The following is a 23,010-nucleotide window of genomic DNA, read 5'->3' on the forward strand; positions in this document are numbered from 1 at the left end:
AAACAGGTCTTCAGAACATACTGACATATCTCTCAGTACAAATGTAGTACTTTGAATTAAATTTTAAATTAATAAATAGTACTCTAAATTAATAAATCTTTACTCATTGACCAAAATTTCTACAAGGAAGATTACTGTGTATTATCGGTATAAGGATTTTGCTTTTCTTCTTAGGCTACTCTCATTTGTTTCTTCTGCATCCTTTTAATTGGATTTGTAGGTCTTTTGAAAGGTAAGGTTGAAGTTTACAAATCTAGTCTGCACTCAACAACAAAGTTATTTGAGATGCAGGATTTTGCTTTACTTTCTGGCTCAGCAAAAAGAAAAAAATCCATATTTCACAGTTAACCAAATCATGCTCCATTCATAGCCAAGGAATCAGAAATATTACACCGTTTAACCTACTAACTTCTCAACTTGCCATAAGCTTCCCTCTGCATCTGAAAAACAAACTAGTGATAATTTCCAACTTACCTCGTTTTCCATTTTTTTTTAATGCTTATGAATGTTTCTGGATTGCTTTCAAATCAGGCATCCAAATTTCTCATTGAAATTAACATGCACAACAGGAAGCTCTCCACTCTACTTGAAGAGTTCATGATTCAGCCATTTCTGCACCTGGTTTTCATTCAGCTCCATCCTAGTCATTGGAGACAACCTGACATTTAGATTTGGCTAAAGAAGCTCCAAATGCTTTTTTTCTTCATAATTTGCATGCATGATCTTTTAAAAGCAAAATGCTTCGCCTAACCACCAGTCTGGACAAAAATATTTCTTCTTTCTTCCAGTGACGCAGAAGACCATAAGCCTTTGAAAAAAGGAAGTCGAACACCTTCAGACAGGACTGTGAAAAAAGAAGACAGTGATGATAGCCTGGTTGACTATGGAGAGGGGGTGAATGGCCAGTTCAATGAAGATGGCTCCTTTATTGGACAATATAGTGGTAAGAAAGAGAAAGAACCAGCTGAGGGAAATGAGAGCTCAGAGGCACCTTCTCCTGTCAACGCTATGAACTCCTTTGTTTAATGTGGAAGCTCTTTGCAATACTCCATTTCTCTAGAACATTTATCCTGAGCACTTGTTTGTTAGCCCTCTCATAGTATAAACATATGGTTAGAAAGTCTATTTCTGCTATATGTAAATAAAATGAGAACGGTTAGAGCAAGAACATCATTCAAATGATATGTTAATGTGAACTGGGGTGCAAAGTGCATAATTCTTCATTCAACAGGGTTTAGTTTCTTTTCAATTTCCTCAGAACTGATAAAATAATGCAACACCATCAACAGATCATGTTATTTCTTCTTCAGGATACAGGATGCATGAAAAAATGCTACATACTTAAAGGATCTACCTGTGTATCTTATTAAACATGATTTGATACTTTGTTAATACTGTCCTCAGCTGAACCCCTAAATATGAATTCCGTTTTCATTGTCAAGAGTGTTCCAGTAGTATCCTCTAGAACTTCAATGTCTTTGTGGACATTGTTGTGAATTTGGTGACTCTATGTCTAGCTGTTGTTAGTCTTTTTTGGGAGACTGTTAGGAACAGTGTGTACAGTATATCCTTGCTAAATGAGGTCACTATGACAGTTGCATTTGCTGATGCTTACTGAGACTCTGTTATCTGCTCTTCACTCCTGTTACTTTATAGGCTTCTAATCTTCCAGGTATTACAGCAACACAGTGTTCTTCTACTTTTTACCTTATCTCTGTGTCTGGTTGTTTTTACACAAACAAGTGTATTGCGATGCATTTCAGCATTTGTGCCATACTGAAAGAACTGAAACCAAATCACTCCAATTAAATCTCAAACGGTATTCCAGGAAACACAGAGCAAGACACATGTAGTGCCTTCAGACAATAAGCATTCCATAACACTGCATTCTGTACCAACTGGTGCATCCAACTCCATCCCATGTTTCTGTCATTGCCCACAAATGATTTTTGAAAGACAAAGATAATGAAAATTGCAATGCTGAAAATAATGTGAAAAAAATAATAAAGACAGTTCATTTTAAAGGGGCAGTCCCCCATACAGGTAAAAAACAGCTTCCTTATTAACTAGGATACATGATAATTTGTAGTCTTTTACAGTTTCTACTCAAACAAGTCATATTCAATAAGAGTGACTTCCACATAGTAAAAAAAATGACAGAAACACCAATTATTGCATGTGATAGCATGCCTGCAGTAATACATTATTCTGTAAGACTTTACCTTTCAAAACTTTACAGCATTAAGCAATTGGGATGTAAATTGCAGTGGACACATTTCAGAATCTGAGAAATCTGACAAATGCTTAGAAGTCCATAAATCAGGGGATTATATCTGCCATTTAAAAATAAATATATAACCTATCATAGTAATCAACAGAATCTATCAAATATGAAATCTCTCCAAATATGAAAACCTACAATAACCTATGATTGAAGGAATGCTCAGTTTCATTTGCCAATAAATTGGTTTCTCATAACTTGCATCAAGTTTAATTTTAAGTAAAGCTTTTTATATGTAGATATTTTGTTGAATTTGTTGAATTTGTAAATAGACTTAAAGTGTAGATGCTATATGCTTAGAGGTGTTACCTACAAATGAACATGCAAACAATGTTTATGTTGTACTGTATAAAAAGTAAGCTAATTAATGCAGTGTGTGGGAGTGGAAAACATCTAAATGCCTTTTGTGATTCCCCCCCTTTTTTGTTGTTGTGAAATTGAAGTAGTGACCTTTCTCCCCACCTTTTCAGCAGGTTTGTATTTAAAATCTTCAGAGCTTTGCCTATAGAGAATGATAGGCTTAGTCACCTGGCATCTTTGACAAATGCAGACAAAACAGTTTGAACCTTGGGGTCAGGTGGCCCTAAAGCCTTTTATGTTTCCCTATTCACTCTTCCAACACCAACTTGTCCATTGGAAAAACAAAACTACAGAATGGACTTGCCTTGGCCTCAGACAGAAGCACAATGATGAAAGTCACTTTGAATGTATCAGTGCTTTGAGAGAACAATGAAAGTACAGTTTTTACACTTCCATAATGAGATGACAAATTGACCCGTGCTTGAATCAATCCTGTAATAATACAACAGATTTTGTATTAAAATTAAATGTGCTTTTAAAAGTTTCTCTCTTTTTTTTGTAATTTGTTCTGTTCATAGTGGTGTGTGAATGTCCTAACAATGGTGTATTTAACTGTTCAGGCAAATGTGACTAGAAATTATAAAAAAAAAACCTGATTATTAAACAATCTTGATCTTTTTGTGATTTTTAACTTTTTCAAACATACGTTTCTAAATATTTTTAAATGGTACAGGTTTTGTTTTTCATATGTAGAGAAAATCACAAAACTAAACCTAATAGTAAATAAGGCTGCCAGGCACTGGTAGCTTATGCCTGTAATCCTAGCTATTAGGGAGGCTGAGATCTGAGGATCATGGTTCAAAGCCAGCCCAGGCAGGAAAGTCCATGAGACTCTTATCTCCAATAAACCACTAGAAAACCGGACGTGGCGCTGTGGCTCAAGTGGTAGAGTGCTAGCCTTGAGCTGAAGACCTGAGGGACAGTGCCTAGGGCCAGAGTTCAAGCCCCACGACTGACAAAAAAAAAGAATAAAGAAGGCATATCAAAAATATTTTTATGAAAAAGCAGGAAGAGATACTTTAGTCTTTTGAGTAAGGGTTCAAAAAAATCAGACACTGTCTCCTCTCTCAAAGCTGATTATCTGGAATAGGATTACTGCCTGACCTCTGCCTCCTCAGACATAGACATCTCTCTTTTTTTTAACATGCCTGATTTAACATGCAAGTTAGGATATTTATAAGTATTACAAATACGTTACCCATTCCCTTCTCTCCAACCTCATTTTTCTCACTACCTCAAAGCTCTGCACAATCAGCAGAAGACAAGCATGTTCCATATTCCTTACTCAGTGGTCCCCTGATTCTGGCATCTGAGATCTACTGCCTCAGAGCTCCTCTCCCTTGCAATTATTTGAAGAATGGGTTGTGTTAAGTGAACTATAAGATGCCATCTAATTCTTGGTCTTTCTATTATGAGGGCATTCCTGCACTCATTTTAGAACAGCCGTCTCTGCCACTTCCCTGCCGGGGCTAAGTCCCAGACCAAAGCTTCCATCCACATTAAAGACCAGGAAAACATAAGGCTGACCACAGAAAGCATAAGTCCACTGTTGGTATAAACCATCCTGTTCAGGTGTTTTTTTAGGCTGATTTTGGAAAACAAATCTTACCCTCAAGTGAAATCTTTCTGCCACCTTGAGATATTTCTGTAAATAACCACCAGAGGGCTCCCTTAGGCAGCACAAAAGAAATATGATCGTGGTGGGTGGAGGGGAGTGGAAATAGTGCAAATTGCTTTGATCATCAGATTGTGATCTCAGGGAAAATGATCACCAGCTGCAACAGGGGAAATGGGATTTGCAACTTTCTCTGATGAGTTCGCAGCTTTCAGGGAGTTGGCGAGTGAGCCTGTTTAATCCCCTTCTTCCTGGGAAGAGCCGGTGCCTGTGTGGCTCCTCCATGGCTTTAGCTGTCTGGTGGGAGCAGGAGCTGCAGAGTCCCACTAGGGCTGAAGGGAGGACAGGTCCTTAAAATCATTCTCTCCCTTTCTCCTGATAAGTTGTTTTGTCTGCCAACAATAGTTTGATATTTAAAAATCTTTAAATATAGCCCCCCAAACTAAAAAACAAAAACTACAGACTAAACACAGACAGGCACTTTTCACTTAGAAGACTGAAAAGAGAATTCCCATTCCAGCTTTGCCATCAACTAGCAGTGTGACTGTGCACATGAACCCCTTTCCAGGCCTGCTTCCTCAGCTAGAAATGACAGGGAGCTGGTGGTTTCCGAGACACACCTCACTAATTTTGAATCCTGTGGTTCCTTGTAATAAAAACAAGACAAGGATTCTGAGAACTTTCTGGAACCAGGTAATTGGCAAAGTGGTTTCCTGCTTTGGGGAGCCTAGATTCCAGTGTGGGAAGAGACAGAAGAAAGTACCCACTAGATGACTGCAAAATTCCACACTGCAGTGAGAGCAAGGAAGAGAAAAGAGGCCATCCCCTGAGAAAAAGTGACAATTTTGCCCTGCCCAGGAGAGGGGGTCGTGCAAGGCTGCCTGAGGAAGTGTGAACTGTGAGGTGAAGGACAAGGAAGAGACCAGGTGACAGAAAACATGACCAGCAAGTCTGAAGTAGATGCAGGAGTCAGGCCAAATTGGGCCTGAAGGACACATGACAGTTTATGTATTCATCCAAAGCAAAGTGAACAATGGGAAGTATTTGAAGGGTTAGAAGCAACCCTATTAACATAAGCTTTGTGTTGAGGGAGGTAGGAATTATGGGATTGTGTGGAAGACAATAAGAAGCTTTGAGAGAACTGTTCTTTAGGTAAGAACTGGATCTGTAATATAGCACTGGAGCTGGAGGTAAGTGACTGACTTCTGAAGACCTTGAGGAAGTGAGGAGTAATTGAGGCTGAAAGATTTAGGGGACGGGGAAGGTCCAAGGGTTGCTCTTAGAATTCTGATTTGCTCAACCACACATGAGGTTCACTTGCCTGGGAACACAGAACAAGATTCAGGCTTGCAGGTAAATTCCATGTAAATTTGGGTTAAAAAAAAAAAAGTGAGCTGCTAGGCACCAGTGGCTCACTCCTGTAATCCTAGCTACTTGGGAGGCTAGGATCTGAGGATCAAAGTTTGAAGCCAACCTAGGCAGAATAGTCCATGTGACTTATCTCCAAATAATCACCACAAAACCTGAAGTGGAGTTGTGGCTCAAATGGTATAATACTAAGCATGAACCAAAAAAAGTTCAGGGACTAGGCGCCCTGAGTTCAAGCCCCAGGACTAGCACGTGCACACGCACGTGTACACACACACACACACACACACACACACACACTAAGCTATTTTTCTTAGGGGAACTAAACTCATACTCAGCAATGACTGTGTTGAATCTTTTTCACTCTCCTTATGCATAAAACTCTATCCCCCTTCCCATTTATCATAAATCACTTCCAACAAGTTGCCTTATTTCATTGATCTACTGAAAAGAATAAGAATAGAGAAGAAAAGGGAGGAAAGAAAAAAGAAGAAACGCCAGGTCATCCCCTCATCTTCTGCTGCTTTATCATTCTTGGTCTCTATCTCCTGTGAAAGCAGAAGAACATCCTTCCCCTCCTGAGGAGGATCAATCTTGCTACCCAGGTGGGTACATCTCTTCCGCCTTTGTGGATTCTTACTCATCAGTCATCCCTGCCTCCCTGGGCTGTCTCTTGACATTAAGCAGTTCAAGTCACTTAGACATAAATAGAAATTTTGAAACCTTCCATTCCCATCCCATGCACCCCTTTTCAGTTATTGTTTTCTTTTCTTGGTCAAAAAAAGGTTGAAATAATACCAGAAAGGGTATGTGATTATAATCATAGAAGCGACTCTAAAACAGCCCCACTCACTTCATCCTACAGACAAGTCTTTCTGGGACTGTAGTTTAGAGCTCATTAGCTCAGAGGATGATTCACCAAAAAGAAATGTTTTTAATCAGAGGCACTCAGCTAGCACACACTGGAACCACCTGGGGAGTTCTACATGTCTGTTGCCTCACAGAACCTCTGCTGTCAGTGTCTGAGATGTGGCTTGTGCATCATGATTTTCCAAGGCCCACAGATGATTCTACCGTGTGGTTATGAAGATGTCAGTATAAAGGAGCAACTTGTTCCAACATTATTGTATGTGCATTGAAAGTACAGTGCTTAGAATTTTTAATATGTTTCTTCAACAGCTTTGGTGGATGACAAATTCTCTTGTATTTGTCTCGTTAAAAACTAAATCTAGAGAAAATACATCCATCACGAAATGCTGACAGACTATATAATGGTATAGACACTTTGGACAATATTTTAGCAATTTCTTTAAATACTGAATGTAAATGTACCAAGGCCCAGCAAGCACTATTCCTAGATATATACCCAAAATGAAAACTTATACTTACTCAGACTTGTACATGGTTGTCCAGAGAAGCACTCACTAAAAGGAACACCAACATCAATGAACAGATGAATGGATAAGCAAAACATGGTATAACCATGTAATTATATAGTACATTACATAATGAAATGCAATAGTATTCAGCATATTTTTGCATGTGTATGTATATGGGTTTAAACTCAGGGCCTGGGCACTGTCCCTGAAATTTTTCTCCCCAAGCCTAGTGCTCTACCACTTGAGCCACAGCTCCACTTCTGGCTTTTTTTTTCTTTTTTCTTTTTTTTTGGGTCCGATTATGGGGCCTGAACTCTGGGCCTGGGCGCTGTCTCTCAGCTCTTCAGCTCAAGGCTAGCGCTTTACCACTTGAGCCACAGCACCACTTCAGGCTTTTTTCTTTTTGCTTATATGGTGCTGAGGAACTGAACCCAGGGCCTCAGGCATTCAAGGCAAGCGCTCTACCACTGAGCCACCTTCCCAACCCCCTTTTTTTTCTTTTTATGGTGAATTAGGGATCAGAGTCTCACAGAGTTTCCTTTCTGGTCTGATTTCGAACTGTGATTCTCAGATTTCAGCCTGCTGAGTAGTGCCCAACTCTAGTTCTCTTAAAAACCCCAGGAGTTCCATTTACCTCAGACTCTATCTACAACGAGTGTACTACTGACTTAAAAAGTTAACGAATTTGGTGGGTTACTTAGGGTCGACGGCCCTTGGAGAACATCTTGCAGTGGAAGGCATTGCTGGCTTAACGAGCTAAGACTAGGGACTGAAAAACGCTATGCTATTGTTTCAAAATTCCCAGTTGTAGAGAATAACTGTCAAAGTAAAAGCTGTAAAGAATAGAATGTCCCTCCCCCATCCTTCCAAGATACTCCTAGTCTTGTCAGGGCTGGGGAGAAAGGAAAGGAATATAGAAAACAGACCTAATTGAGAACTACATTTGCAAATCTGCAAACTCATAGTGACTCAGCAGGTCTTCTCTGATGGGTCAATTGTCATAGAGGCAACCAATCAAAATGCAGCTCAGAGTATAAAACACTCTAGACAGTCCCCCTACTAAAGACTTGGAGAACCAATGTGCCGATACACCAACAGAGTCCTTGATGGAGAACCGGAGAAGACCACAACAGTAGCAGTAGACGTCAGATGGAGCCAAAACACTGGTAGGCATCACCTGCCACTGAGATACCACACTAAGCAGGTGTTGCCTATTACAATCCTGCAATCTTCTCTGTCAGCTCCAGAGCCAGAAGAGCTACAGCTTAAACGAGTTCTGCCCACTGGAAGCAAGGGCAGAAGAAAATTCAGTACTACTAGTAGGCCCCTGCAGGCTATCTGGACCTGTTAGAGGAGGAAGTGGGACAGTTGGTTATTGGAGAAACCCACAGTAACCCCGCTGTTAGGAGACTCTGCCTGGGCTCCCTCTTGCAATGGCAGAAGGCTGTTTATCAGTCACGTCAAAGGAGGATTTCCTTTTCCTCACTGCCTGAGGGTTTCATGAGCAGGCCCACACTCTGTCCTTTCTGAGTTCTGTCAGCTCCATTAAGCACTGGAGTTAGCATATGCATGCTCACGAAATCCCATTAAAGCCTGACTGGCTGCTTTATATATAGTCTCCTGAGACTGAGCAACCCTTCACATATCTGCCAGGACTTGCAAGGTCCTTTGTGCCCAATGAGGACTCCTTAGCCTTCATGAAATTTCCTTGAGTTTGGGCAAGACTTCCCAGCCCAGTCCCCCAGGGAAAAAAGTGGGAGCAAGGCCATAGTAGGGTTGTCCCCCTGTTTAGAAAAAAAGGTTCCTCAGGCTGCCTTTGCAGAAAGTACCTTGTCCTGAGAAAGAAACATTCACTTCCCCCACATTTCACTTTAGTTTCCAGGAAGGCACTGAACTGTAGAGTTAGAACCAATGAAGTGTGATGTGAGCTACCTAATGAAAGTTGCCCCTTTGGGAGTTCCTATGACTAAGAAAAAGAGCTTGAATTCTGTTCAGCTGAGTGTGATTATTTGCTTCTGCCTCGCTTCCTCAGCCTGTCCTCTATTTCTCTGTTTTGAGAGAGAACAAGCAAAACAAAACAGAGAAAGGAGAGATCTGGAAAGATAGTCATCAAAAGACTGTAAGTTTTCACATTATTTTGAGTTTCTTCTTCATACATTTAATGTGATTAAATGAACATATATGATTTTCCAGGAATTTCAATAAAGCTCTCTTCTTATTGGAAAAGCGAAAAAGACCAAGATTGCTTAAAATAAGCTACACTGAGAAAATACTTCTGATTCACTCTCCCACTGGCATTTTTTTTGTTCCAATGGAAGCATTACTTTTCTGGAAAAATTGCCTGTCCTGTGTTCCATCCCTAATCCTTATCCTAAACCTAAAATGTAAAGGTTAAGCCATTATAAGCTGGAAGCAGATAACTCAAGGCAGCATGTTTACATGGAAAGAATCTATGGTGACCTTTCATTATTATTTAAAGGCAATTTCTGGAACACAAGCCAGGTTGTCACTTTGAATTTTATTATAAAACTGGAGATACATTTATAAAGGAGACACCCTCAAGGTAAGATAAAAACACTTAAGGATGCAGCAAGACTTTTAAATGTACATACTTCAAAAGGAATGAAAATGATTTCTATGGCATTCCAATGTTTGAAATAAAATATATAAAGATTTAGTGCCTCCTTTTTTGAGTTTTGCACAATAATTTAAAAGCCTAAAAGAAAATAATAGTATTAGACTGAAGAAACAGCTTGCTAACCCATCAAATGAACCAACTGAAAAGTCCCTCAATATCACTCAAACCCCCTATTCCAGTTTTGGCCTAAAAACTGTATACTGCCTTGGGTCTCCTGCTACCTGGGACTTGGGGGGATAAGTTAGTTGATTAATATTGGCACAGCATCCCCCTCCCTTAGTCTTGAACTGGGAAAAACAGTGCTTCTTTTCAGGAGCACATCAGAGCTTAGAAAGAGCCAAAAATGGCTTTGTGGTTCAAGTGGTGGAGTGCTAGCCTTGAGCACAAAGAGGCTTAGGGACAGCACTAAGGCCCAGAGTTCAAGCCCTAGTACTGGCAAAAAAATAATAATAATAAAGCAAAGTACCATGTACATATCAGGCAAGAATCACTAGAAAGTAGCTCTGAAAAGACCTTAAAGACACAGGAGATTAGTGCTTGGGAATGTATGTTGACTTTATTCCCTGATATGTAAATATTCCCTGGAATTCATTGTGTTGAATGAATATCTCATTTTGGCTCAATTCACTTCTGAGGTGTTAATTATTTTTCTATCAGATGCTCTGCTGCATGAACATCTAGGAATCTCAAATACATCTTTTCAAGCAACCAATAACATGACCCACTGAAACTGTACAGGCTTGGGATGGATACAGACACTTTGGCATCCTGATGGGGGAGTATAGTTTCACATTCTGCCTTCGCTCCACTTCTAGTCCATAGCAGAAGAATGGAATTTCAAATCATATTGTTTGGTCCAAACTACTTAGGTATGTAGTACCAGCAATGGTATAGTTGCTGAATCTAAGAGAACAGCAGGTGTCCAGTTAGCACTGGACAGACCATTGCAAAAAGAAGTGTTTCACTGGAACCTCTAATTTAGCTTAAGTATCAAGATATTTTAAAATGACCACAAACAAAGAATTTCACTGAAAATAGTTAAAACAATTGGGGAGGAGGAGGTTCAGGGAAAGGTAGAGCAATAGCAATAAGAGTTAATTGATTAAAATGTAATTTATGCACATATGAAAAAATTAACTGTCAAAACACAAGGCAAAAAAAAACCTAGAAAACAAAATATCTCTGTATTAGAAAAAACATGGTCTCTGTCAATATTCAGGGTGTATATAAGTCACAACCTAAGACAGCTTCACAAATCACCTTTGTTGGCAGATTTTGGAATCCCTCTCTTTTTTTTTCCTACTCAGAGGTGCCTCAGGGAGAATATTTTCTACTTAAAAGGACTCTCACTTTAGGTGTGCCTTTACATGCTCTGTTTGCTGCCTGTGCCGCCTCAGACCCGACAATCCCGGTAAGTTTCACCCTCTGTCTCACAGACAGGTTGGCATTTTAGGGATTAAGAAAAGGTACCAGCAAGTTCACAACTTTCAGTTATATGGAGAATCAGTATTAAGTTAAAAAAAGGAATATAATATATTAGAGAATTGTTTATAATGATGATATTTACAGAACAATGATCAGATGATGTTCATTCGCAAGGTTATTGCAGCATAAGGACAATATCTAGATGGAAACTGATTTGTGGTGAAGAGCAACCCCCGACCGGAGCTTTCCTGCCCTTGAGAAGCTTCAAATGACTAGTGCTGGCATGCATTCGTTTTATGTCTCAATGTTTATGGTTATTAAGGGGATATAGTTTGTGACCCTTTAGGAGAGGGCTCAATTCTCCTGAATGATTTATCTTTCAAAAGTATTTTTATTAATGTCCTACATACGTATAAAGATTTTATTTTAAGAAGAGCATGCATCTATTGTAATTGAAACAAAAGTGAACATGTAGCACTGTCTTCTGCATCCCTCACCATGATGCAGTTTAGGCAAGAAAAATAACATTGAACTATCTAATGATTCCTGATATAACATACAAAATATGTATTATGTAGACAAACAAGGGAAAGTTGATATCTGTGGTAACTATCACTTTCAATGTATAAAAGTACATGTTTCAGGGTGCCAGTGGCTCATGCCTGTAATCCCAGTTACTCATCAGGCTGAGATCTGAGAATAACTATTCTAAACCAGCCCAGGCAGGAAAGTCTGTCAGGGAGACTCTTAGTAAAGCAAGAAATGGAGCTGTGGCTCAAGTGGGTAGAGTGCTAGCTCTCAGTGGTAAAGCTTAGGGACAGAGCCCAGGTTCTGAGTTCAAGACCCAAGACACACAAAAAGTATGAATTATGCTAAGTGAAATCAGCCAGTCACTGAAGGATGAATAGTACAAGATTCTGCTTATATGAGATATTTAGAGAGACCAAATCCACACAGAAAATAGGACAATGGTTGCCAAGGGCAACAGGGGAGAAGGACATGAAGACTTGTTCAATGCCTAAACAATTTCAGTTTTATGAGATCAAAAGTGTTTTGGTCATACATATATAAATGTACTTAACACCACAGAACTATATACTTTTAAAATGCTTAAGATACAACCAGGTACCAGTGTTTATTATTCTTGAAGATGATAATTCTCAGACAAACTAAAAGATTCTCAGAAGTTCATCTTCCTCAGAGAATGAGGAACTGTGATGGGAAGGAAGCTTTGTTGCAGGAAATGCTGTCCAAGAGCCCCTCTTCCACTTTCTCTTAACCTCCTGTACTCAGCATTGCAATTCCAACCCTTTTTACATTTTTTTGGAATTCTGCAATCTTCATCCTTCTTATCTTACACAGGAGGAGAATTTGGCCCATGGTGTATAGTTGGCAAGCATCATTCAGCTTAGACTCTCCCCTATGAATGGATCTCCCATGGGAGAAAAAGGAGGATGAATAACATGGTATTTCCCATCCAGAACCTTAATTACCTTCAGCAACCCAGAGCCTGAATCTTTTCAAGCCCCGATAGGCACACACACATGCATACTCATTCACACACACACACACACACACACACACACACACACACACACACACACACACACACTTGAGCCTTAGCTGGTACCAATGGTTCATGCTTATAATCCTTTTGCCTGTTTTTCCGAATTTTCTTTTTTTTTCTATAATGAGTGTGTATTAATTGTTCAGTTTCTTAGAAAATAAATTTGTAAGCCTGGCGCCGATGGCTCACACCTGTAATCCTAGCTATTCAGGAGGCTGAGATCCGAGGATCACAGTTCAAAGCTAGCCCTGACAGAAAAGTCCAAGAGACTCTTATTTCCAATTAACCACCAGAAAACCAAAAGTGGTGCTGTGACTCAACTGGTACAGCATTCACCTTGAGGTGAAGAGAGCAGGGACAGTGCCCAACTCGAGTTCAACCCCACAACTGACAAAGAAAGAAAGAAAGAAAGGAAGGAAGGAAGGAAGGAAGGAAGGAAGGAAGAAAAAAGGAAGGAAGGAAGGAAGGAAGGAAATAAATTTGTAGGAAGTGGCGCTGAGGCTCAAATGGTAGAGTGCTAGCCTTGAGCTCAAGAGCTCAGGGATAGTGCCCAACACTTGTAAACAAAATGGGCAAAAATAGACTAAAATTAAAAATATAAAAGTAATTGCATTTGTTTTTAGTTGGTCATGAGGCTTGAACTCAGGACCTTGGCACTATCCCTGAGTTCTTTTGTCCAAGGCTAGCACTCTACCACTTTGAATCACAGCTCCACTTACGGTTTTTGAGTGATTAATTGCAGTTGAGAGGCTCATAGGGACTATCTGCCCCTGCTGGCTTTGAACCAGGATCCTCAGATCTCAACCTCCTGAGTAGCTAGGATTGAAGATGTGAACCACCAGCAGCCAGCTCTGCATTTTATATTATTTCTTAGAAACTATTTAATTTTGTATTGTCAAAAGTGGTAAACAGAAATAACAAACAAATATTTGTAACATCTGATACATCTTTGTTTCTTAAGGAACTGTATGTTGTAGACATTTTGTGTCTTATCCTTAAAAACCGTTAGACAAATTTGACAGCTGTCAAAGAGTATGTGTAGGTGCCAATGACTGGTTCTGTCAGTGACTGACCTTGGTCTTTTTTTAACCTAGCGTAATAGAATTTACTCATTTACTGAAGAAAGAATGCAATTTCAGCTGAGCCTTTTTTTGCATCTTGGTGAGTATGAAAGTCCAGTTTCTTTTTGTGTTGCAATCTCCTAAAATATTTAGTAGGAATAGTTTTTAAACATGCCTATTTTTAATACTTTTTATTGTTTAAAAAACCTGTATAGAGGAGTTATAGTTACATGAGCAAGGTAATGAGTACATTTCCTATTAAGCATTGTTGCCTCTTCCTTTGTTTTTCCCCTACCATCCCTTCCTCCCACCTCCACAACTACACACCCTTCCCGCCGCCACCCCCCTCCCGCCACCTAAATTGTAAAGTTCATTTTTCAACATAGTGTCTTGTACATCTCATTGTTACCATGGATCAACCTGTATCCCTTTTTAAGCATTTTGATTTTTTTCCTTCCTCTCCCCAAATTAGAGAAGTGTATATACAAGATACAGGGCACTGACATCAAATACAGTGAAAATAGGGGTAATACCATAGGAAAGGAACATACAAAGAAACAAAAAAAAATCACATGGTACATTATAAATATGTTAGAAACAATAGCAAGAAAGAAAAAAAACACTTGTGTCCCAATTAGGGTTCATTTCGCTTAACATCCTCTTATCTGGTCATATGTACATAGCTTTTGACCTTTTCTGCTTGTCCCAGACATATAATAGATATTGCAAATAAGGGAAACCATGGGACCTATGTTTCTTTGGGCCTGGATTACCTCACTTGATATAATTTTTTTCCAAGTCTTCCATTTCCTAACAAATGGGGCAATGTCATTCTTTCTGATGGAGGCATAGAATTCCATTGTGTGTGTGCATGTGAACAAGTTTACACTCCCACCAACAATGCAGTAGGGTTCCCTTTTGCCTATTTTTTTTGCATGGCTATTCAGTTGTCTAATTGTGACAAACAACCGAAGAGTTCTCCTATAGTTTGATCTCCATTCATACTTATTTCCTCAATCCTTGATGGAAGGCTATAGACAGCAAATAGCAGGTAATGCAAGAAACTAAAGAATATTGAATAGTGACAGATTCTTAATTTATAAATACAGTGCCTTTATTTTTTTAATATAGCCTTGCTTCAACTGTAACTTCTCCCAGTGATGAGGCCCTGTAAACATCTCACAGACAAAACAAAATGCTCCCTAGAATTCAAAGTAAGCAGCGTTCTAAGATAAAAGGCAAACTCTTCTGACTTTAATAAGCTGAGAATAATTTTCATTAATCATAGAAGATGTGTTTCCAACAGTTTGCTTTTGGTTACTGAGTACTAAATTGCTTGGAATATTTACTTCAAAGATTCATGGTGAATTTCTTTGAACTTCCAGTATCTTGCCATTTAGTTTTGTAATTCCCAAACCCTGAGGTAATTTCCCAGTTAGATTTGCTGGTAAGAGAGGCAGAAAACAGTGCCAGCTGGGGATCACTCACTTGTTCTCTGTCTGTCTTGAAGAAGCAAACCACAAGCCAGTGGAAGCAGTCTCCTAAGCCATGCTTTTATTCTCCACATACTACAATGGTGAAGTTTGGAGCTGGACTCCACGGTGAAAAATAAAGTGTTCTAATATACATCTGCCTTCAATGAACTGAACTTGCATCCAAAATCAGAAGGGGCCACTGGCTATCAGGCCATGTTCTCTCTGTCTGTCCCTCTGTGTCTCTGTCTCTGTGTCTCTGTCTCTCTCTGTCTTTGTCTCTGTCTCTCTCCCTCCTACCACCACCACCCCCTCTCCATCTCCATGTCTCCCTACCTCTCCCCCTTCTCTTCTACATTAAGAAAGTTCCAAGCCAGTCTATGGGATAGTGCTTGAGCAGTTAGGTATCCTTTGTCTCTAGGAGGAATGCTTTGAAACTAAATTAGGTTTGGCAGAAATGGCCTCACTGCCATGGGTCCTGGATTCCTAAACCTAAGCTTTTGCTAATCAAAACCAAATCTCCAGGGCTGCCTCAGGTCAAACTCATAAATTAGTTGGCCCACACATCTTCAATGTGGGCATTTTCTAGTTCATAATCCCCCCCCCATCATCAGTCAGGAATGTTCTGGTTAGTAGGTTGACTATAGGCAGTGTATAAATAATGGAGCCCCTCTGAATACTTCACCTTGCATTCCAACTGAGGGAGAGAAGAGAAAGAACCATGGGGCTGGGAAGGTGGCTCAGTGGTAGAACGCTTGCCTTGCATGCATGAGGCCCTGGGTTTGATTCCCCAGCACCACATAAGCAAAAAAGAAAAAAGCCGGAAGTGGCGCTGTGGCTCAAGTGGTAGAGCGCTAGCCTTGAGCTGAAGAGCTGAGGGACAGCGCCCAGGCCCAGAGTTCAGGCCCCACGACTGGACCCCCCCAAAAAAAGAAAGAAAGAAAGAACCATAAAGAAATGCATTAGTCCCCAGGTTTGGGGAATTGAATGGAAAGTTAAATAGAATGAGCTCTTTGTCACTCATAATAACTAAACAACATGCATGTGTATGTGCGTCCTCTAAAAGTCTGCAATGAATTCTAATATACATGTGAACATACTTGATTAAGAAATTGTGCTGAATTATATGAGTGATTTATACAAATGATCCTTCACTTCAGGAAATTTGCTGCATATTTTTTACATGACCAGGTTTTCAGAATTCATTTTTAATAACATTCTGTCCTCATGCTGTGTGTAACTTTTGAGGAATGCATTGATTGCCCAAAGATACAAATAACTTTATTTCTTGAATCAATTCCAACCTATTGCTAATGTGATTATCTGGCTGTTGACCATTTAGGCCCAAGAAAGATATAGCCAAGTGCAGTCCAGGCATGTTTAAATTACGTGTATTTTTAAACCTTTGGTACAAGTTAAAGTTCATATTTGCACTTATGCTATTGCAAGAACTGTAGCTTAATTTTTATAAATAAAATTTTGGAATACTTCTTCTGAAAAGTATGCATCTGGTCAAAACAAGTATGGCCAAGTCAAGTTATAAAAACATGTTAAATCTCTAAGGCAACAAATTCCAATAAAGTAATTCAGGATGTAACTTGTCTGAATGAATAAATGCCTAGAAGGGAAATCTTACTTAATCCACATGAAGAATCAACAGAACTATTATATCTGACCTTGTTTTTAAAAGTCTCTGTCTATTGGAGTCCAAACTCCTACTAAAGTTATGTGTCCTTGTTGCCAGTTTGGGAAACAAGAGGAAATGTGGTTTGGGTGGTTTGGTGGATAAAAGGAAAAACCCATAGTAATCGACCAAGGACACTTTCTTGTACTAAAAAAAAAAAAAAGTATGCAAAAGAAATGGAATCTATGCCTCTGACAGAAAGAATGGCACCACCCCATTTGTTAGGAAATGGAAAGACTTGGAAAAGATATATTAAGTGAAGTAAGCCAGGCCCAAAGAAACATAGGTCCCATGGTTTCCCTTATTTGCAATATCTAGTATATGTCTGGGACAAGCAGAAAAGGTCAAAAGCTATGTACATATGATCATATAAGATGATTCTAAGTGAAATGAACCCCAAGATAGGGACACAAAAGGTTTTATCCTTTCTTGGTATTGTTTTTAATGTACATATAATGTACTATGTGATTTTTTTGTTTCTTTTGTATGTTCTTCCCCCATGGTATAACCTCAGTTTTCACTGTATTTTATTCCAGTGCCCTGCATCTTGTATATACATTTTTCTAATTTGCGGGGGGGGAGGGGAGGCGGGAAGGGAAATAACAAAATGCTAAAATAAGGAGACAGTTTGACCCATTGTAACAATAAGATGTACAAGACACTATGTTGAAAATTTTACAACTTGGAGGGGGAGGTGGTGGGGGAAAAACAAAGGAGGAAGTAACAACGCTCGATAGGAAATGTACTTATTACCTCACTCATGTAACTGTAACCCCTCTGTACAGTATCTTTCAATGAAAAATATATTTAAAAAGTATACAAAAGATGCTTTTCTTCATATAACTATCTCAGAGAAAGCGAAAAAGAAATGTACCTACAATTTAGAATCTTCACAGTGAAGTTGTAAAGAAGCAATTTCTTGTTTTAATTGCCACTTAGTAACTTTTGAGAGGGTAGACATAAGCTATAGAATTCATACCTAGCTGGCTAAGTTACATGACTAATGATTACAAATAGAATATTAATAGAATAGTTTATATTAACACATATTAATAAAATGGTTTATGTGAAGAAGGGGGTTTTGCCACTTGAGCCACAGCTCCTCTTCTGGCTTTTTTGAGTAGCTAGGATTACAGGTGTGAGCCACCAGCACCCAACCTAAAAGTCTAGTTTTTTCTGTGTTAAATTGCCTGTGTGTCTCAAAATCAGCTGGCACATCCATGTTAGTCTATTTCTGGGTTCCTATTCTAGTCAATTGGCCTGTCAGTATCACACTGTCATGTTTATTTCAACTGTACAGCAAGTCTTAATGTCAGGTAGAGTAATTCCTTCCCTTTATTCTTCTTTTTAAAAATTTTCAAGCTTTTTTAGTTCATATACTTTTCCATCCAGAGGTTATTTTGCTTTTTTACAAAATTACCAATGTCTGCTTTGGCCTCCATAATCAAGAAGGATTGTAATCCTTTAACTGAATTAGAAATGAGTCTATATTGTCCTATTCAAGTATACTTTTAAGAGGCACAACTGTTTCTATAAATAGCTATCCAAAAGATATTGTGGGAAATTCGTTGTGTGTGCATTCAACTTTATTTAATACTAACTTTAGATTTCAGCCAGATTAATATTCTACTTTCTTTTATTCAAACTTTTCAACCTATTAATGTTATTGCTTACAAATATATATATATATATAATACATAACCTAATAGGGCAAACTCCACAGGAAAGAACTTCCCCACACCACTTGCATGGAGGGAGATTTGACAGTTGTCTTAGAATTACTCATATGCCCGTCTGGTTCCACATAGATTTTCTTTTGTCTCTTTCCTTTAGCTAACTTGATGGCTGTCAAACATTGTGTTAAGACTTGTGTTTATAGCTCCATATATGTTATACTCTGTAGATAATTTATGAAATGTTCCAGAGTGAATTTCATTCTAACTCATTTACCTCTTAAATCAATTTCTGAAATCCAGTCTCTGAGACATAGTAATCCCCACTTCCAAAATTAAAGCATTTCTAGACCAGAAGAAACTAAAATAACTTTAGCATTTCCAACTGTTTTTCTTGTGTTGATTTCTTGTGCTGAATATAATATTAATCTGAACTGGATTTTTTTAAAAAAAGATGTCTTCCATAAAATAAATTTGAAGAGTGTTAGTTCAAATAACTTTTAAAAAGTTTGCTTTTATGGATTCTTTTTTATAGAAATGTTCTCTTTTTCATTTTCTTTCTTTCTTGTGGTACTGGGGGTTGAATTAAAGTTCCCACATTTGGTAGATAGATGCTTACATAAACATTTCTAAGTAATTTAATACACTGATGTCCATTGTAAATATCCAAGAAAGGGAGATAGGATACATTAGCTCCCCCCTCCTCCTCCTCCTTTTTTTTTTTTTTTGGTCCTGGGCATCCTTTTTTGTTCTGTTGATCTCAAATTCATTTCAGCACATTTTAAAGGCATTTATCATTAGCCCAGATCTATAATTTGAATAGAATGAGACACAGTAATTATTCCACTTAATACCATTCAGCAAACAATGTTGGGATCTTTGATCACATATTAGAAAATTTAAAGGTTTTCTATATCTTTGCCCAATGTTAAATAAGCATGCAAAGATGTCATTAGATATGCCTACCTATATCTACACATATACCAACCTCTGCCTTCTCAGTTGCTCCATAAGCTAAGCTTGATTCTATTTTAGAGTCTAGTGAAGCAATATTTTCTAATTTAGTGTCTTACTAAATTAGAAAGTTAAAAACTATTTTGGCAATACATGATGTTAGAATTGTGGCTCAGGTTAGTCTAGGTGTCTTGATACCAAAGGGATTTATTGGTGACATTTTCTTCCTCTGTCTCAATTAAGAGACATGTTTGGCTGCATTGATAACTCTCACCCTGTCTTCTCACCAGATCTTCTGCATAGAGCTTGTGGTTCTTCACTATCATTTTTTTTATTTCAGATGAAGAAACAGCTGCGCTATAGTTGGACATTTCCCATCAATAGCAACTGGCTTCTAAACCACTTACATTCTCTTTTACCCCTTTGCTATCTGATACGTTGGACTCAATTATGTTTTCTATCATTTGCTATGATTACTGACTCTATTTAACAATAGTAAAGTGAAATTTTAATGCACTTTCAATTTTTTCTTCATATAATTTTCTATATGATGAATGGTCCTAACTTTGCCTTCTGAATGGCATTAGGTATAAAAATTCTACATTTTGTTAGTATATATTAATTGTATAATGTGGTTTATTCAAACTACAGACTTGGATTAAAGATAGGTGTTTCTGAATGTATTGAACTGAACTAAGATATAATGCTTATTTCTCCAGAACATAACATTTAAAGCAAGACAAATTTTAAAAGTAGCTTTTGGGAAGTGAGATTGTCTTTGGGTAGTGCAGTTCCTATAATAGTCCTACCTTACTTGAATCCAGATCCCTTCAGGTCAGGACAAGTCTGTTCAACAGCAGGAATTAAAATGGGCTGAGTTTGGCATACCTACTCATCTCTCACTTTCTCCGCAAGGATCTTGAATTCTCCCACAGTATCTAAACCAAACAATACAAGTTATAAAAGGGTTCAAATGAATTTTCATATTTTAGGAGGTTATGTTCCCCAAGATTTCTTAAATCTTCCTATTTCTTCCATATGGGTTTGAACAACAAGTGTACAGACAGGGTTAGGATTCTCCTTCCTTAAAACTATGTATTCTTCTTCTTCCTTGTTTTCCCTAAATGACACACAAAGAATTCCCAGGGCATGGAGTTTGTCTCAGATCAGTTTCTTCAAAGCAGAGCTGTGCATGTGATTTATTGATAGTGCTCTCAGGAATGAGAGATGGAGGTTGATGGACATTGGCTGTGATCAACACGAGAGTCCAGCTCCCACCAGATGCCAAGAGGAAAGGCTGAACAAGAATGGCACCATGGAGTTGATTTCAGCCCAACTCAATGGTGCCAGTCTTCTGAATGCTGTACCAGTCATTCATTGTTCCATGTGGGGAGAGGGGTGATCTCCAAGGTTGAGTTGTCCCATCAGGCTGAAGTACCAGCAACCTCTAGAACCAAGGGCTTAAAGATCCACAGAACCAGTTTTAAGAGCAAATAAGATAGAAACTTGGCTCAGGTGGTACACTGCCTGCCAGTAAGTGCCAAGACCCTGAATTCAAATCTCAGTAGTGAAAAAAAAAATTTAAGTAAATAAACCAGCTTAATCTTACTTCTTGAGGCTTTGTGAAGTTCTGGGGCTACTTTACATGCTGTTTCTGTGTGTTCAAGGGTGGCTGAGTGGCTGGAAAGCAGAAGATGAATGTGGCAGAGGTGCCTGCCGACCGAGCCCCGGCAATCTCCTTGTGGGACGTAGTGCACAGCTTACTGCATCGTCTACCTGTGGGCTGAAAGAAGCCCAAAAGTACTGCATTCTCAGCTACCTAGAGGTGTGTTGGTTCCCTTTACTTGTTGGAACATTATTTTTTAAAGTATTTTTATTGCTATTATAAAAGTAATGTGTAGAGGGGTTACTGTTACATAAGCCCAAAAATGAATACATTTCCTTTGGGGACAATGCCAACCTTTCCCTCGCTCTCTCCCAGTTTTGCTCTTCCATCCCCACCCACAAGTTGTACAGTTCATTTTCCACATAGTGTCTAATGAGTACCACTGTGGCATCTGTTCACCCTTCCAACTTGTTGGGATATTATTTGATCAGTGATATCCATTTTTTCTTGTGGGCCTGGGGCCTCTCACAGCTTGACAGAAGGAGAGCATCCTTCTCCCTGGACTGGCACAACGTAATTCAAAGTCTAGAAAACCTTAACTATTCAGAAAACATAGAAGACCTCTCTTATTTCTGTTTTCTGTTACCTTCAAAATTAGACAGAAAAATAACTTTTTTGTTTAATCTTTGAATCTGTAAAATCTAATTGTCTACTTGGCTGCCAGTGTTGTTATTCCCACACAGCTGAGCAGAATCAACCTCTTCAATAAAGATTAAAAACCCAAGAGGCTTTGTGCAGAGTGAGAGCCCATCTTAGGTAGGTAGAGAAGGTATAGAACTCTGGGTAGAGCCAAGTGTCATTGGATCATACCTGTAATCCTAGCTATTCACACAAATGAGATGTGAGCCTTGCAGTTCAAAGCCAACTCTGGCAGGAAAGTTCATGAGACACTTACCTACAGTTAACCACCAAAAAGCCAGAAGTGGAGCTGTGGTTTTAGTACCAACTTTGAGCAAAGAAGCCAAGAAACAGTGAGGGCCTAGGCCCTGAGTTCAAGCAAAAACAAAATAGAATGGATGGATTGTACAACTAACCTTATGATAGCACTTGAAAACTGTATTGCTTCCAAACCATAAATTCCAAAGCAATGACATTTTTGTGCCTTTGACCCCCTTAAAGACAAGTTTTTATTAAAGTACCAGTGGCATTTCAGGACACTTTCTCCCTGTGTACTGTCAACAGAGCAAGCATCTAAGGTCATCTTTGCGTCATACCTGCCGAAAACGCTGAGGCCATCTAATCCACCCCTTCAATAAGAGGATGTGCAGGAAGGAAGTTGGACATACGCCTAATGTTAGGGGCCCAGGCTTTTCCATGTATTGTTTATTTAAGGCAAGCTTTTAGGTCTCTGGGAAATGCATTGTATTCTAATGGTGTCTAGTAAAAGATGATGGTTATAAATAGAGACAACACCTGGGTGCTTAGGACTGTTCTGAGTGTGGGACGTATTTATGTAAGGAAGTAAATGCTCTACAAGTAGAAGGAAATCCCAAGGTGCAAGTTTGGCTCAGCTCTCAGCTAGGTAGGATGGATAGCCCTGCAGCTGACTTATCCAAGTCCGAGTCCACTGGACAAAGAAGTCATTCTCAATGCTAACATCAGACACTTTCTGACACTACCCTTGCCCAGCTTATTCTGTTTCCTCTGACATTTGCTCACTGTTGTCAAGAGCCAATATAGTCTGGCAATAATTAGAAACTGGTATCCTTCTATGTCAAAGTTAGACCACCCAAAATAGCCAGTCAAAATATAAAAGTAAAGGCTAATTTTATCCAAAGAGTGGCAGAAAGCTTAAAATTTAGGGTTTTTTAAAACCCCCAAATATTTCAGACTGACAAATAGTGCAGGTGGAATAGGGAGATAATTC

The 23,010-nt window shown here is 38.9% G+C and overlaps 2 protein-coding genes across 11 annotated transcripts in view; both read left to right on the top strand.

Annotated features, from left to right (window-relative positions):
• Nrcam (neuronal cell adhesion molecule) overlaps positions 1-3,125 on the top strand; it is a 278,463-nt gene extending 275,338 nt beyond the window's left edge. For 3 of the 10 annotated variants that reach the window (XM_013024020.1, XM_013024021.1, XM_013024026.1), the window contains 3 exons: positions 221-232; positions 789-943; positions 2,902-3,125. In XM_013024020.1, the coding sequence (XP_012879474.1) occupies positions 221-232; positions 789-943; positions 2,902-3,014 (280 nt within the window). In that variant the 3' untranslated portion in view covers positions 3,015-3,125. Of the gene's footprint in view, positions 1-174; positions 233-788; positions 1,389-2,901 lie in introns of those variants that run through there. The other 7 variants (XM_013024024.1, XM_013024025.1, XM_013024031.1 and 4 more) reach the window with 4 other exon arrangements.
• A 10,635-nt stretch (positions 3,126-13,760) lies between these two features.
• LOC105991370 (laminin subunit beta-4-like) overlaps positions 13,761-23,010 on the top strand; it is a gene marked incomplete at its 3' end in the record, with an annotated part of 33,933 nt that continues 24,683 nt past the window's right edge. Inside the window, exons 1-2 of the mRNA XM_013023993.1 lie at positions 13,761-13,794; positions 21,145-21,302. Coding sequence (XP_012879447.1) covers positions 13,761-13,794; positions 21,145-21,302 — 192 coding nt within the window. The remainder of the gene's footprint in view (positions 13,795-21,144; positions 21,303-23,010) is intronic.

This window comes from Dipodomys ordii, unplaced genomic scaffold (assembly GCF_000151885.1).
Source record: "Dipodomys ordii isolate 6190 unplaced genomic scaffold, Dord_2.0 Scaffold72, whole genome shotgun sequence".
Classification (NCBI taxonomy): domain Eukaryota; kingdom Metazoa; phylum Chordata; class Mammalia; order Rodentia; family Heteromyidae; genus Dipodomys; species Dipodomys ordii.